At 34.0% G+C, this 14,888-nt stretch overlaps 1 protein-coding gene across 3 annotated transcripts in view; it reads left to right on the top strand.

Annotated features, from left to right (window-relative positions):
- FUT8 (fucosyltransferase 8) overlaps positions 1 to 14,888 on the top strand; it is a 128,525-nt gene that overhangs the window by 69,686 nt on the left and 43,951 nt on the right. For all 3 annotated transcript variants that reach the window (XM_065839813.2, XM_071809116.1, XM_071809117.1), the window contains 3 exons: positions 1,280 to 1,395; positions 1,566 to 1,731; positions 8,744 to 8,858. In XM_065839813.2, coding sequence (XP_065695885.1) covers positions 1,280 to 1,395; positions 1,566 to 1,731; positions 8,744 to 8,858 — 397 coding nt within the window. The remainder of the gene's footprint in view (positions 1 to 1,279; positions 1,396 to 1,565; positions 1,732 to 8,743; positions 8,859 to 14,888) is intronic.

The following is a 14,888-nucleotide window of genomic DNA, read 5'->3' as shown; positions in this document are numbered from 1 at the left end:
CCTAAATTTTTATTGGTATTTAAGTATCGAGATCTGAGAGACATTGAAATTAATGGCATCTCAGTAGGACCTTTAGAATGCTGTCATTTCTGGTTTAGGGTGAAGATACTCCCTCTAACCACTGCTTTCTCTGTGCTAGAGGAATATTTCCTCTGGTGAGGGGTCTCCCCTTACAGTGCCGTGGAACTCTGTATGTGTGTGTTGTGAAACTATCCCTTTCTTTTTATGTTCATATTCCATTACAAATAGAGAATCATCTTCATGTCCTGCAAGAATTCTGTATTTTTTACAGTTCTCATGACTTTTCATTATACATCTTCCTCCTTTCCTTTTCAGGGTCAGCTCCTACAAAAGTCTTATAAAAGGTGGAATAATTTGTAACCCTTGGCTCCACCAGAAGTGTCATTTCTCTAGCAATGAAAGGGATTTGTATTTTCCCTGCAGTAATTTCTAATTTGCGAGGCACATAGAAGATAGCATCTAATATCTATCCTTTAATAATTTCAGTTAATCGTTGTATAGATTCAAGTTGAGATGTAGAGAAAACCTCAGTAGTACCCCCAGGGCTGATTTATTGCTCAGATTTCAGGATGTGTATTCCTATGCTCCTGTGCTTACATACCAGAGATTTCACAAATGGATTTTACAGTTACTGGTGTTATTTTAGGTGCACCAGAGTTGTCATAAAAAATTAGTGTGATGGTACATTTAAGAAGTTGGCATCTTGTTCTGAGTGCACGAAATACATTGGAATCATCTTGTGCCAATGTGTAGGAAGACTTAACTTAAAAGTGGAGTTCCTGTACTGGAGGTCTGCTCCTGTAGGAATATGACCAGCATTCAAGACCAGAATGTGTTTCAAGTGTGAATATAAAAAGTAGTGAGAACTTGAGTCTTGTGGAGCCACATCCCTCAATTAGGCTTTACTTGTGTGCCTGTCAGTCCAACAAATGATCTGAGTTAAGCTGCTGCAAATATTGTTTTCACAAGTAGAGCCTAGGATTGATCGTGTCAGTGAGTGGGACTCTTGTAAACAGCACAGTTTAACACCAGGTTGAATCTGTGTGCTGCAGCTGTGTTATACACTGTTTTTCTCCTGCTGGATTGAGGTTTTAAAAATCTTTAATACGTTTAGTTGCTTCTGGTTTTGCCAAGAAGACTTATCAGCAAAACAATGTGGAACAAAAATGAGAGGAGACCTGAACTGTTAATGCAAATAACTTATCAAATAACAATAATATTTATAAATAATATAATTCCTTTATTTTCTATATCCTAGGATACCAGATGGTCCCATTGATCAGGGACCAGCTGCAGGAAAGGTACATGCTTTAGAGGAGCAACTTTTAAAGGCCAAAGAACAGATAGAAAACTTTAAGAAGCGGACAGGAGATGGTTGGTAGATAAGTTTTCTTTTACTTCTAAAACAAGTTTTGGTATTCATATCACAAATAAATTGGTTTCTTAACAAATAATTGAGCTATAACTGCTGATACTTTTATGCTTTTTTTTTTTTGTTTTGTGGTTTTTTTTTTTTTTTGTTTTGTTTGTTTGTCTGTTTCTAGGAGGCCTTGGAAAAGACCATGAAATATTGAGGAGGAGGATTGAAAATGGGGCTAAGGAACTTTGGTTTTTCCTCCAGAGTGAATTGAAGAAGCTGAAAAATCTAGAAGGAAGTGAACTGCAAAGACGCATTGATGAATTTCTGTCTGATTTGGGTCATCAGGAAAGGTATTTGTTTTAGTTGATTCTGCATATATCTTGTAAGGATTATGGATTGATTTAAATAAACTACTGATATACTGCTTAAAAATCTCTTAGGATAAGTTACTGGTGTATGGGCTAGAATATTGTGTCTGAAGCATGAACATAGAATTATTGCTTGTATTTAGTGGGACATAAAGTGTACATCCAGCTTATGTCTCTGCAGCTTCGTGTATGACCCTTTGACATGTATATTTTCATTTTTTTAATCAGAAAACCCGGGTCCTGGATGCCAGTTGTTACTTTTCAGTTGTATATGTCTATATATGTGCATATATGCATATTTGTACATATAACAAAACCATTAAAAAGCCTTAAAAATCTTTATTTTAGGTATCTGATTGTGCCTTTCATAAATGCTAGAATAGAAGTTACATGGATTATTGGCTTATTATATAATTGGAATTACTTTCAAATTGAGTATTATCTTAATTTCAGGACTGTCATTCTGAAAAGTCACTTCTTTTTGTAATGAGAATTTAACAGAAAATTTCAGTTAGAAATAACGTTTAAATACAGTGTCATTATTATGTTGTTCAAACATGTTGGAATTATGTTTTCAGTTGTTGCTCTTCTGTCTTCCCCATTGTTGAAGTACCTTTGTATTATACTAAAACATTCTGTATGAGTTTTGTTCATGCTGAACAAAATTAATTGAGGAGGTGTTAAAAAATCAGTAAAATCTGTCTGTAAGTTTGTTATATTTATAACTCTGTTTCCAACAGGATTGCAATGTCAGTTTTTGTCTCATTAGTAAACAGTCATAAGAAAATAGTTGAATTAACTAAATATACCACCTTACACAAGTATCTCCCCCAAAAGCTGAGATCCACAGGTATGAATATCAGTAGTAAAGCATAAGCTTTGAAAATATTGCTTTAAAATGAAAAAATACGAAGAATTTTAAATTCTTTGGAAATAATGTAAGCACACTTTAAAACATAGTTTAAAAATAAGACAAATTTGACTATTAATGTGAGCAAATAATATAGTCCATTAAATTTTGTAATTTAATCTTCAACGATTCCAAAACCCAGTTTGTCACAGATTGATGGAGTTTAAAGTGAAAAGGGACTATTCAATTATCGGGAGTTATTATTTATATAAAATAAGCCACTACATTTCATTCAATTCCTTCTCCACTGGGTGCAATTATATATGTTTGACTGAAATAAAAGTGGTGCTTGACTGAAGCAGAATTATCCAAAAGACTTGAGATCTTCAATTAAACAGTCAACTGAGAGAGAAACTGCCACTTCCCTAGACAGTTTGTTTCAATAGTTACCTCCACTCAGAAATATGTGTCTCTAGAGAAGTTATTTCTGTTTGGGTTTCTTGGACTTCAGGTCATTGATTCTTGATGTACCTTTTAAACTACCTGTGCCGAAACTGGAGCAAGTAGTCTAATACGAGACTTACTGATGTCTGTCATGGGAACAAAATCACTTGTGTACACGTTACTGCTCTGATTGTGATCGAGCCAGGATCACATCACGCAGTTGCCTCAGTGGAACCTTGAATAATGTTGTGTGTTTGATGCTGGGAGGTTTTTATGTCCCTGCCTCCCAGGATGAATCCTTTTATTCCTTTCCATCCTACACCAATAACTATTAGTTCATGAAGCCAAACTTGCAAGTTCCTGTACTTCTGACAGCCTTATCTTCTCATCTCTCTGTACTTCAGGATGAGGTGAGACCCATACTAGAAATGCATACTCCTTTGCATTGGGTGATAGAAGTCTGCCTTGTAGACCTCTGGAAGTTATGAGATGAATCCCACTATGGAAGTCTGAAACAACTGTGGTACTGGAAGAAGTTTGCATATAACGCAAGCAGTCACAGTTGCTCTTTTTTTTCTTTACTTAAGAACTTTCTTGTTGAATAAAAGTATTCTTTAGACTGATGCAGTGATTATCAAAAGCAGAACATCTTGGAGTCTGTTCAGTCTTAGTAGTAGATCTGTGTAGTCCTTCCTGTGTGGTGAGGTCCCCAAAGAAGACTTAAGTGATTTAAGCTAAAACCAAACAGCCAAAAAGTAGGATTTATCAAAATAAAATGTAAAGGATTTTTTTACAATATGAAAATTCAAAGCAATTGCATAAGAGAAAACAGATACAAAAATATTTCTACAATATTCAGCCTTGGTGTATTGATGTATTTACAACATTGGCTTCAGGCAATAAAAGTATCTTGTGTTGCAGAATGCTCTACTTGGTTGCCTCTAGTCCTTAGGAAGTTCATTCTTTTGCCTTTGAGGTTGGGCTGTCTGCTTCTTTCACTTTAATATTTCAGTCTCGCTGTGTGAATTGCAGGAGAACTCTCAGCCCTGTGAGTGCACGTCCTCTGTCCTGTTAATGCGCTGCTGAATTGGGGCTGTTCTGTGCCCTTAGGAGGCACAGTAGCTCCCAGGAAAGGAGTGGGGTCTTTTTCCCTCCCCACAGTCCATCTGGTCTCCTCTGAAAGGAACATAAGTTTAGAATGAACAAATCAGATGCTCTTATTCACTCGATTTTTTTTAAGGGTTTTAACAAGTCGGTGAATGCCTTTTTGTTGATGGTGATGTCCTGAAAAATTGTTACCTATGTAACCTGTGTAAATGGAACATTGTGTGTGAAGCTGGTATAACTTATTTATAGACATATATCTATTTCAATATGTATGATAATATTATGGTATATACATATGTATTTTAATATATATTACAATATTTGGATGATAAAGATGTTAATATTAGTGTTAATTATGAGTACTTAGCACAGTTTTAATGCCCTCCTTATGTGGGAAAGCAGATAAAGGGGTGGGTTTTGATCAGATGATGACATAGCTATGCAAGTAAAATGGCTAATATTTAGTTTTGTTTGTGAGGAAAGCGTATTGTGTCATAGAGGAGACTTGCTTTTTAGGGGATGATAAAGACAGTTTCTGTGACTCTGGTCACAGTAATATTAGAGTTTTTTCTTAAATTTTCGCTGTTATCTGAATAGCCTACTACTAACAGGATAGCACTTTTCCTGTTGAATGCCTCAGTCACTAGTTCTTGCCTGTGTCCTAGGGGTTGTGTAGATTTTCTCCTGGGGAGTTCCAGTCTTGGCAGATACTGTTGTCCGGTATTTCACTACTGATCCTGTTTAATAAATAATGTAGCCCAATGCAGAGTTTCCTGCATTATAGAATATGTGATTATATTCTTGCAGTTGCCATAGGGAAGGGGGTTGTTGAGAATGACTTCATCTTAGCCATGGAGAGACTATTTGATATAGAGTTAACAAAAAAGAACAAATTAATCCTCTAGTTGTCATGGTTGTTTCCTACATTGGCATTATGTTTTTTGCAAAGTGGCTGTTACTGAGTTAGTTTCATTCCTTCTCCTGGGGAACAGCTGTCGGCTTTTGTGGTAGCTGGCCAAGATTTGATACATAGTATTTGGGCATATTTTCACATTATTTCCTTTGAATTTGGTGGAACATATCACAGTTTTTTTCCTTGAGGTTTTATTTGTTGATGTAAATTTTCTACAATGTTTAAATGTAATTTTGTTGTATGGCTGGAATAAATTTGCAGGCTGATCTTCAAAAATGTGTTAAAAGTACCTGCCCTCCCCACTTTATGAAATCAGTTGCAGACGAAATATACAGTCAGAATCTCTACTCCATTCAAAATGCTTTCAAGAGCTGCTCTAAGATTTACTTTATGATAAGAAGCAAAAATAACAACAACAAGTTGCTATTGTTGATTAGTAACACAATGAATGACCAAGTTTGACTTACTGATATCTACAATGCCACGGTCTGAAATTCTTTCTGCCATTTTACCACCCCAACAGCCTCTAATAATCCTGTGCAGGCTCATCTTTTGTCTGCACTTAGCCATCCTGGGGTCATGGATTGCCAGTTCATCTACTTTTTAGCTCTCCACATGGAGCCTGACTCTGGTCTTCGATATTAGTTCATGTCTCTTCTAAATCTCTATTAATAAGCCATCATGATGGTCTGTCACACTCAAAAGAACCTAACAGGTGTAAACCTAAAAAAAATGCACATTTCTCAGCAGTAGCAATCAAAGAAAGAAGGTCTCTCTGACTGAAAGTGTGTTAAAATTGCACTACCCTGTAATCATTTCTGTATGATGACACCTGTAAATTTTTCAGTTCCTGGTTTACTACAGAGATTCATAAGAGTAAATTTTTTTTTTTCAAAAGACTGTGGAAACTGTCTAAAGCTCTTGCATGAATTCATAAAATTTCCCACAAATTATTTGACATTGTTTATGGTTTGTACTGAGCAAAGCTGCCTTTCCCTTAAGCGCTGAGTCACTGAGGCTGTGTAAGGACTCTCATAATTCCTTTTAACCTCAAAAATGATGGAATATAATTCTATTTCATCTGTAAGGCTGATTATTTAATCTTACCTACTGCCTTTGCTTTATCATGGTTACTGTGACCAGTAAGGTAGAAGATTTGGCCAATACTTTTATTTTCACTCAAAAATAGGAAAAATTACCTAACTGCTGTGAGAGAATTTTTCCTTTTTTCCTTTTTTTTTTCTTTTCTCTCTTTTTTTTTTTTTTTAATTTGTAGGCTTTGTATTTTCAATTATCTTATGCAAATATTTAACAGAAATGTATTTCTAGATAGCGAAAGGAGACTATACTGACTACTTATGTGGCAACTATGGAAGAGACTTTTTTAAGGCCAGGGACAGACAACATTTGAAAATTGTTTAAAATGTGGCTGTGGTTGCACAGCTGCTTCTCATGGTAGTAAGGATTTTTTTTTTTTAATGGTTAGACCTGAAATTATAGGTTTTCTTTAAACATCCAACATGGTTGCATCCTGATTGGGAAGAAAAATATATTTAAACTCCCAAGAAAATGCATGGATTTACTTTTTTAATTTGCCTATTAGCCTGTAGTGCTTTCTGTAAATTGGAAAACACTGCTTTAAGAGGAGCAGACTCTTCATCTATTCAGTTATGTGTGTGTAATCCATTGTATGAAATCTACTGAATCATTAATTCTGTTTGAATTGTCCCTAACTGTTTTTGTATGTTACTTTGAGTATGTCTTTAATAGTTAGTGGTTCAAAACTAGTTAACTGATGATACTTTGTTTTTTGTCCAAAACCAGAGTAGTAGGGTGTTTCAAACTTGGTTACATTGTAAAAGAAAATCCAAGTTATATGGATTGAGGTTGGAATATAAATACGGTACTTTCAATTGATTGACAGAAGGTGAACGTAGCTGCTGCTGAACAATTTGGATATAATGTTATGTACAGCAACAGTAGATGATATAGTAAGTCAGCATCACTTTTCCTGTGTAGAAGTATGGATATAAAAACCAAATGAGTGTATGAAAATTGGAAGATTCAGGTCCATAAATCCAGTTATTAGCAGGAGAAGGTTGTCTGATAACTCTGCTGATAATGTTAACTCTGTCCCAATTGGATTTATCACAATATTTAATGCTTAAATATTGTGTCATTTGAGATAGTTACCTAACAGAGATACGTCATCTGCTCCTCTCTCACTTGCCAAGCTTATGTTATGTTTTCTTATATTATATTGTATTACGATATATATGTATATATAAAAATATCTATATTATACAAGGGATAGCCTTAGCTGACAAGGTTTGTGGATGCAGTACTAACAAGTGCTGCCAACAACAGTGTCTTGTATTACTTCACTGACAAGACCACTTGAAAGTTTGTTAGGACATATGCTGTCTTCCCATCACATTCTTTTTTGTCACCTCCCAAATTTCTCTGCCTTCTGTTGCATCTCTTCCTAGTGATCAAACTTGTGCTGATCAAGAATTTCAGGCAGTAAATTGCAACATATGAATTTCAGCTGAAGGAATTCAGAAAAGTGGTTCAAAATGAAAACTTTCATATTGTTATGGCAAAATGTTTAGCAATTTTAAATATTCTCAGTCTATAAAGCCCACTCTGAAATTATTGGTTTTGAATTGGGCTAACTGTTGCTTGTAGAATAGCCATTAATGTTTTTACAAATATTTTTAATGGTTTGTCTCTAGTTTTGTGTTTTCTCCTAAAAGCCATAGATATAAAAATTTTTTTCCTGAGTGGTACAGTTTGGGCTGTTTTTCAGAAAATTTCTGGCTAATCTTAGCAAATAAATGTCATATAACATTTTTTTTCTAATGACAAGGAGTTCTTTATCCTTTTATTTGGCCATGGAAATGTGATAACCCTAAGAAGAGGATCTCTAGTGTATTAGATAACCTCAATTTAATATTTGATAGTTTCTCGAAATTCATGTTTTGTAGTCTAGACTTGTAATATGTCTTTGAATCTGTTTTGAATTCTTAAATTTTCGTTTTTTTCCCCATTTGAATATTAGTAGCATGCAGTCATTCTTAGCAGACAGAATACTTACCTTCTTCTAGGGTCAGGAGGAGTTCCATGCCAGAGAAAATACTACTTCCTAAAGCTTGTAATAATATTCTGTAGTTAGTTTTCTCTAGCAAAAAGAGAAGGATTACTGCTATACCTGTGCTCAAGGTATTTGTAATGTTACATTCTGTATAAGTATAGTAAGATGATTGTTGAAGGAAAAGTAACAATGCGTTATAATAGAAGGTACTGTAGGAATCATTATTGCACTTCGTTTGGTTCCACTGGATAATGTATCTTGCATGGAACTATTCTTTCTTTTTAGTTTTCTTTAACACATATGAGAAACAAGTGCTTTATAGCAGGCCTAAGGGTTTTTGTAACCCATTTCCTATTTAATACTATAGTGACTTATGGATATGGAACATATGTTAAATGGAGGACACAATCAGTCTGTTTTGGCTGCTTTTTGAATTGTGGGGTAGGAGTTGGCATGAAGAAACAGTTTTTGAAGCTATAATTGAATTATCTGTTTAATTTGTCTTTGATTTAATCTAATCTTCCAGTTTAGTAATGTTAAGATTGTTTTCCATTTTTTAAAGATTGTTTCCCATTTTTGTCTACAGGTCGATAATGACCGACTTGTACTACCTCAGTCAAACAGATGGAGCAGGAGACTGGCGAGAAAAAGAGGCCAAAGATCTAACAGAATTGGTACAGAGGAGAATAACTTATCTACAGGTAGGAGGGTAGAGCTTTTAAATCAATGTAAACATTTGTTTATATATGTGTGTGTATATATATCCCTTAGTTATACCCTTGTAATAGAATAATTACGTGGCAGTTTTAAGTGAATGATTGTGTACAAATGAATGACATAAAAATAAATTAGAATATTAGTTTCAACTATTATTTTATATGTATATGGAATGATAGTATTTCGAACAAATATTTGAATTTTGGGTTTTTGTAGTTGGTTGTTTTGGTTTGTTTGTTTGTGGTCTTTTGGATCTGTGGTTTTCACAGGGCTGTATTTAACTGTTTGGAGTCTTTGTTTTATTAGAGAAGTCTCTGTTTTCTGTTTTTGATTCTTTAGAGTATCAGAATGTATACATGTATCTGCATAGTGCTAAAAATAAAATTATGAAAGTCCTTGCGTGAAACTTCTGAATAAGGAGCCTATTTTTAAAATGAGTATGCACAATTCCAGTGCTTATATAGTATATTGTCCAGCCATAGACTGTTTCAACAGATGTGTGAGGCGGCTTATAGATGCTCATATTTGTAAGTGCATAAAGCCTTTTTAATATGTGTCCTTGTGTGTGTCTATAACATTTAAACAAAAGTTAATCTAAAGGTTTTGGAACTTTTATTCATGTATGACTGCATGGTGATCAAAAATATATTTGATATAGTCTGTTTTATTTGTACTTGGTTTGTTTTTCCTTGCATGTGTGCCTTCACCACTCTTTTTCTTTATTTGGTCACCCCTAACATCTGATCTTTCCTCTATATAAACAGCTGAATTTGGTTCTCAGATTTTCATTATTTCACATCTCACAGTTCAGCTATTGGAAGCTTCTTTTCTGTGACCAAACTATCTATTTGTTGCTTGTTAAACAAAAAAAGACACCCTTCTGTGGAAAAATATCCCTGTAAATGATGCGGGAGACATCACTTTGTTGCCTTTCTTCATCTCCTTCTTTAGAGCTCTTCCTCGTTCTTCCATTTTTGATGTCACTGTTTGGCCGAGGTGTACTGTAACTATTTTTCATGATGATAAATCTGGCCTTTCTGTGCCTTTTTATCTTCTTTCACTGTATCCATTTGTTGTCTTACCTAAGAATTCATATGTTTCTGGAAAGTGATTATCTTCCTATTGTATGTTTTACAGTGTTCAGGGCCTTAGTTCAAGACTAAGACATCCAAATGTGTACAATGACTAACAAAAGCAGAAGGAGTTTAGGAGAACAGAATCTCAAAATTGAAGCGTAAAAATAAATGCTTACATTGTTTTCTAGTGAATTTGAAAAAAAACTACTTACTGAGTGAAGAGCTGGGAGACCAATTAGCTTCTCCTAAAATTCATTTGTATGCCTATAGTCTGTGACAAAGGGATTTCTTCTCTATAGAGGTAATCTATTCTCATTTAAAAAAAATGTAGAAAAAATATTAAGAATGAAACCAGTACCAAGTCACAACACATATAGAATCCTAATATTTCATATATGTAGCATAACTAATTAAAGCCTTTCAGAAAGTGTATTGTATCCTCAGACACTTTGTTTATCCTCATTATCTTGAGAAGGAAACATGATGAACATGAGCAGGTGATTTACAGAAAGTTGTGGCATTAGGTTCAGAATTAGAATTAGGTCTAACATACATGGCTCAGTTTCCATCGAACAGACCACTTTTGTTTCTTTTTTATTTATAGATTTGTTAAAAAGCAGCCAATTGTAAAATTTCTGTCATGGGAAGAGCAGAGCATTTTGTCATATTTATGCATTTAAAATGTTATTAATCACTATGGTTTAATCCCGTAACACTGAGAACCACCTAAGAAAATTAGTATTACCCTCCTTTTTTTTCTTCTATTTATTTTTTTTCAAGTTCTAGTATTTTCTGTATTCTAGAGGAAATTACATTGTTTTTTGTTTTTCATCATTGGTAAATTATAGAAATTAGAAACATATAAGTGTATTACTGCTGCATATCAAATTACATATGACTTCTTCACATGGAAGGATCTAGAAACTATACAGAAGGAACATGCATTTCCCTTGTAATTGTCTTTGAGGTTTAAGGTGAAGAATGGTGATACGTATTTTCCAAAAAATGTAATTCCATCTTTGATAAATGTTGATATTTTTAGCATTGTAATTGTGCAGGTCATCAAAAATAGCACTAAATTCTTGGGTTTAGCAGATATGCAGCAGCATGTTAAAATTATGTGGGTATTTTATGAATAAATAATATTACCCTGTTTATTCTATATGTCTTTTAGGTTAGTTGAAATATTTTAGCTGTATTGGATGCTCAGTTTTTGTTGTACTAAAAAGTGAAATAGAAATATGTGATGAGCCTCTTCCCACTAAATTGTTCTTTCTTTATATGCTTACTGTGTTTCTTTTTATTAATCTCTTTTCAGGCTAAATATGCCTAAATTTTCAAACATTTATAATTTATAACACCTTTTTTTTCTTTCTGATATCTTCCCTTAACATTAATTGTTCACCAGGCTATTAGAACTGAGCATCCACTACTTGAAAAAGGACAATAGACTATTGATTTAGTGAATAGCACCAAACTATGTTTTTTTCTTATATTGCTTTTTATGCAGTCTAAGATATTATTTAGCTAATAAAAGTTCTCCCTTGATTTCATGTAACTATGGAGCTATTGAACATGATGCCCCAGATTTTTAATTCAGCTGGATTTTGAAACGTGAATTATTTTTTTTTCTACTATACTTACTTTAAATTTAGTTATCAATACAAAATTTCACCGGTCTTGAGTCATGCCTCCTTTGGTTAGTTTCTTCTGAAATTCATGCCAACCTTCTCTAGACTCGACTAATTTAAAATTTCCTAGGCATTTACTTTAACGGCTTTGCTTTTTACCAGTTCTTCTGTGTTTTGTGCATGAAAGTACGAGTCCTGCTAAGATAATTAGAGCCATTTCTCTGTGTATTTGTCATTTCTCTCTCCTTTTTGTAATCTGGTTTTGATCTTTGATCTTTGAACTTTGTCTCTCATGCCATGACTACTGTATTTCTTTGAAGGTCGTTCACTAAAAGACAAAACAAAATTTTCAAAAATCCCACTGTGACAGGAAACTGAATAGGATGGTTTAGTGCCTACGTATGTTTATAGATGATCATTAACCACCAGGTGTATACTGTTAATTCATACAAAAGATTCAAACCCCAAGGCATGGAAATTCTCAACATGTGCAACATTGCCCAAAGCTGGGGTGGAAGTAAGCCAGGTCCTCAAAGGCAGAAAATATTCTTTCTTATGAGTAATTATAGTCTTTGAGTTGAGTCATTCACCTATACCGTTACTACCATCTCGCTTTTTCTTTTAATTCTTAATCTTCTGTTTGAAAACAAACAAACAAACAAAAAACGAGGATGCAGCCTCTTGCCTGCATGCCTGTAAGCCAGACATAAGACTCTGGAGCCCTTCTAAAGATTAAAATATCTCCTGTCTTGAATGGTTGTTTTAAGTAATCATCCAAAACTGGAGTGTGTCCATGTCTACACATTTGGAAATCAAGTTGACTTATTTTGTAGTGTTACTTTCAGGATTGTGAGGTGTGTAGGGCTGACTGTGAGTATGCAATATAAAGCAGTCCATGGTCTGAAATTACACATATAGACCTCTATTCATAATACAACTACAATAAAAATATAAAATAAAATAAAGTATTCAACAACCCTTGCCTGCCAGCTCCATGCCAAAAAGAACTATCTGGAACTTTTTTTTTTCCCAGGTGAAGAGTAGAAGCACCATATAGTTCTCTTTCTGGTACATGTTGAACAGTGGCAGCTGTATTATTTTGGGACATCTCCCTGGGAAATAATTTAGCAGAAGGACTGTGAATAGCAATGACTGCCATTTCATCTGGATGGCATTACCATGAATTTGATTTAAGGAGACTGCATTTAGCTAGTTCCCTATAGTTAGAGCAACACTCTAAAAAGCTAGGAACTTATATTTAAGCAAAAGACCTTATTTTAAGAGATGTTAATTATGAAACTATTGAAGAGAATGTACAAGAGAAGTCAGACAAGGGCTCATGTAGTACTGTATATTCAGAAAGTGGTAGAGTGAGTAAATGATTATGAAGACAACAGTTTGTTTTCTTCCCCTTTCCTTTTGTGCTTATTTTTGTTGTGTGTATTTTAGGAAGTTTGTGATTCAGCATGCAGTCTCCCAATAGCAGAATATTTTTGCCTCCAATTAAAAAAAAATTCAAAACATTTTGTTTGACTTTGGAAGTTAAAAATATAAGTAGGTGATAAAGGTTACTAAGTACTCATCAACATCATCAATTATAATAGTCATAGTTTGCCGTTTTCATACTATTTATTTGGGGCTGTGTATGTTTGCAAAGAAGAGAAAGTTGCTTATAGGACTTATTCGGAGCTTTCTGGATTTCCCAGTCTTTTTGGTGATTTGATATGTCACTTAAGTTCTTCTGTCTTAAAGTGTACTAAATCCTCCCTCTTTCTCTTCGATTCAAATGAATGATATATATTTTTGATGAAAATACTCATGCTAAACTGACAACAATAACAAAAAAGGCAATGGGCGCTCTGTGTATGTGAAAAGGGATGTACCCTTCACAACTGTAAGTCTTGAAAAGTGTAAACTTGTATCCTTCGATGATTAAAATCTGATGCATTATCTTTTCTGAATTATTCCACTTCGCTCATGAGAAATTATGGTTGTTCTGGCAGTTGTAGCATGCTGTTGATGTTGATAAATCCAAACTAATTTGAAACAAAGGCAAAAGTACATTCCAGAGTGAAAAAAAAAAAACTCACAGAAAGTTCTCCATCAGCAATTACTGTTTTTCTGGGGAAGGAGGACACTTGCTCTTCTGGGACAAGAGATTAGTTATTTAATGCACAGACGTTCTAGTGCTTCAGTTTTCACATCCAACCCAAAACCTACCCATTGAGAGATTTATTTCTACTTTCGATGGATTCTCAGAAATGTTTGTAGTTTAATATAAATTTCTCTCTTTTTATTTCACCTCTATACCTTTTAATAATTACTGACTGAAAGTCTCTGGCAGATTGAAATTTAAGTGTGATTATATTTGTAATTTGACATTTTGTCCAGTGACTGAGCAGTGTATGTGGTTTTTTGTTTTTTTGTAGTTGCACATCTTTGGCTCTTAGTCATGCTTTTTGTGAACAGATTCTCTCATTATATATTGAATCATATTTATTGTTTGATAAGTTCATCTGTATTTTGCAGGGTGTTTTTTTTCCACATTTTTTCCAGGTTGTTGTATTGATTGCACGGCACCGGAAGAGTGATTTGATTCCTTCCTTGTAATACTAGAGAAGAAAATAAAATTTAGGCATATGAATTAATCAAAGCATTTAAAAAGTTAATCTTTTGGGCAAAATAGATTTAAAAGTGAAACAAAACAATTAAAGAGAGAATAGCAGACAGCAATATTGTGTACTGCTAAATTGTTAGAATAGTTCCTAGTGTATTTTTGACTCGTATCAAGTGCCTTTCTTCCAACCATTCTTTGGCTGTGTTTCAGACTTAGATCAAGACACTTTTCACAAATCTGCTGTGTGTGTGCTAACTCTCTTTTAAGAGGTTTAGGAAGTTCGATATCATAGATGTAGTCATTTCTGTGCCAGCTAGAATAAGTCTCAGGCATGTTTGATTTTGCCTATGTCTATATGTTTCAAATTATCATATTTCTAACACTTTGAATTTTCTTTTTTTTTTGTTGCTTTTGTTGTACGATAGTAAACTGGACCTAAAAATACCACAACCTGTAATTTTGGAGCCACACATTACATAATGAAACATCACAATATTTCCTTAATCTTTCAGCAGTTTATGGAGTTAGTGGAGTGTGTTTTCATTTTACTCAAGAGTACTCAGTCACCCAATAGGAACAGGAAACAAAAATGAACTCATGGTACAAATAAAGTGCTAGAGAGCATTAGGCCTTTTGATTCTTTTGTTTCATATGTAGAATTATGTGAACAGAGATGTGGTCTGTTCTCAC

The sequence above is a fragment of the Patagioenas fasciata genome, chromosome 5, assembly GCF_037038585.1.
Source record: "Patagioenas fasciata isolate bPatFas1 chromosome 5, bPatFas1.hap1, whole genome shotgun sequence".
In the NCBI taxonomy this organism is placed as follows: domain Eukaryota; kingdom Metazoa; phylum Chordata; class Aves; order Columbiformes; family Columbidae; genus Patagioenas; species Patagioenas fasciata.
Note: the sequence above shows the minus strand (reverse complement) of the source record. Positions and strands in the feature narration are given on the sequence as shown.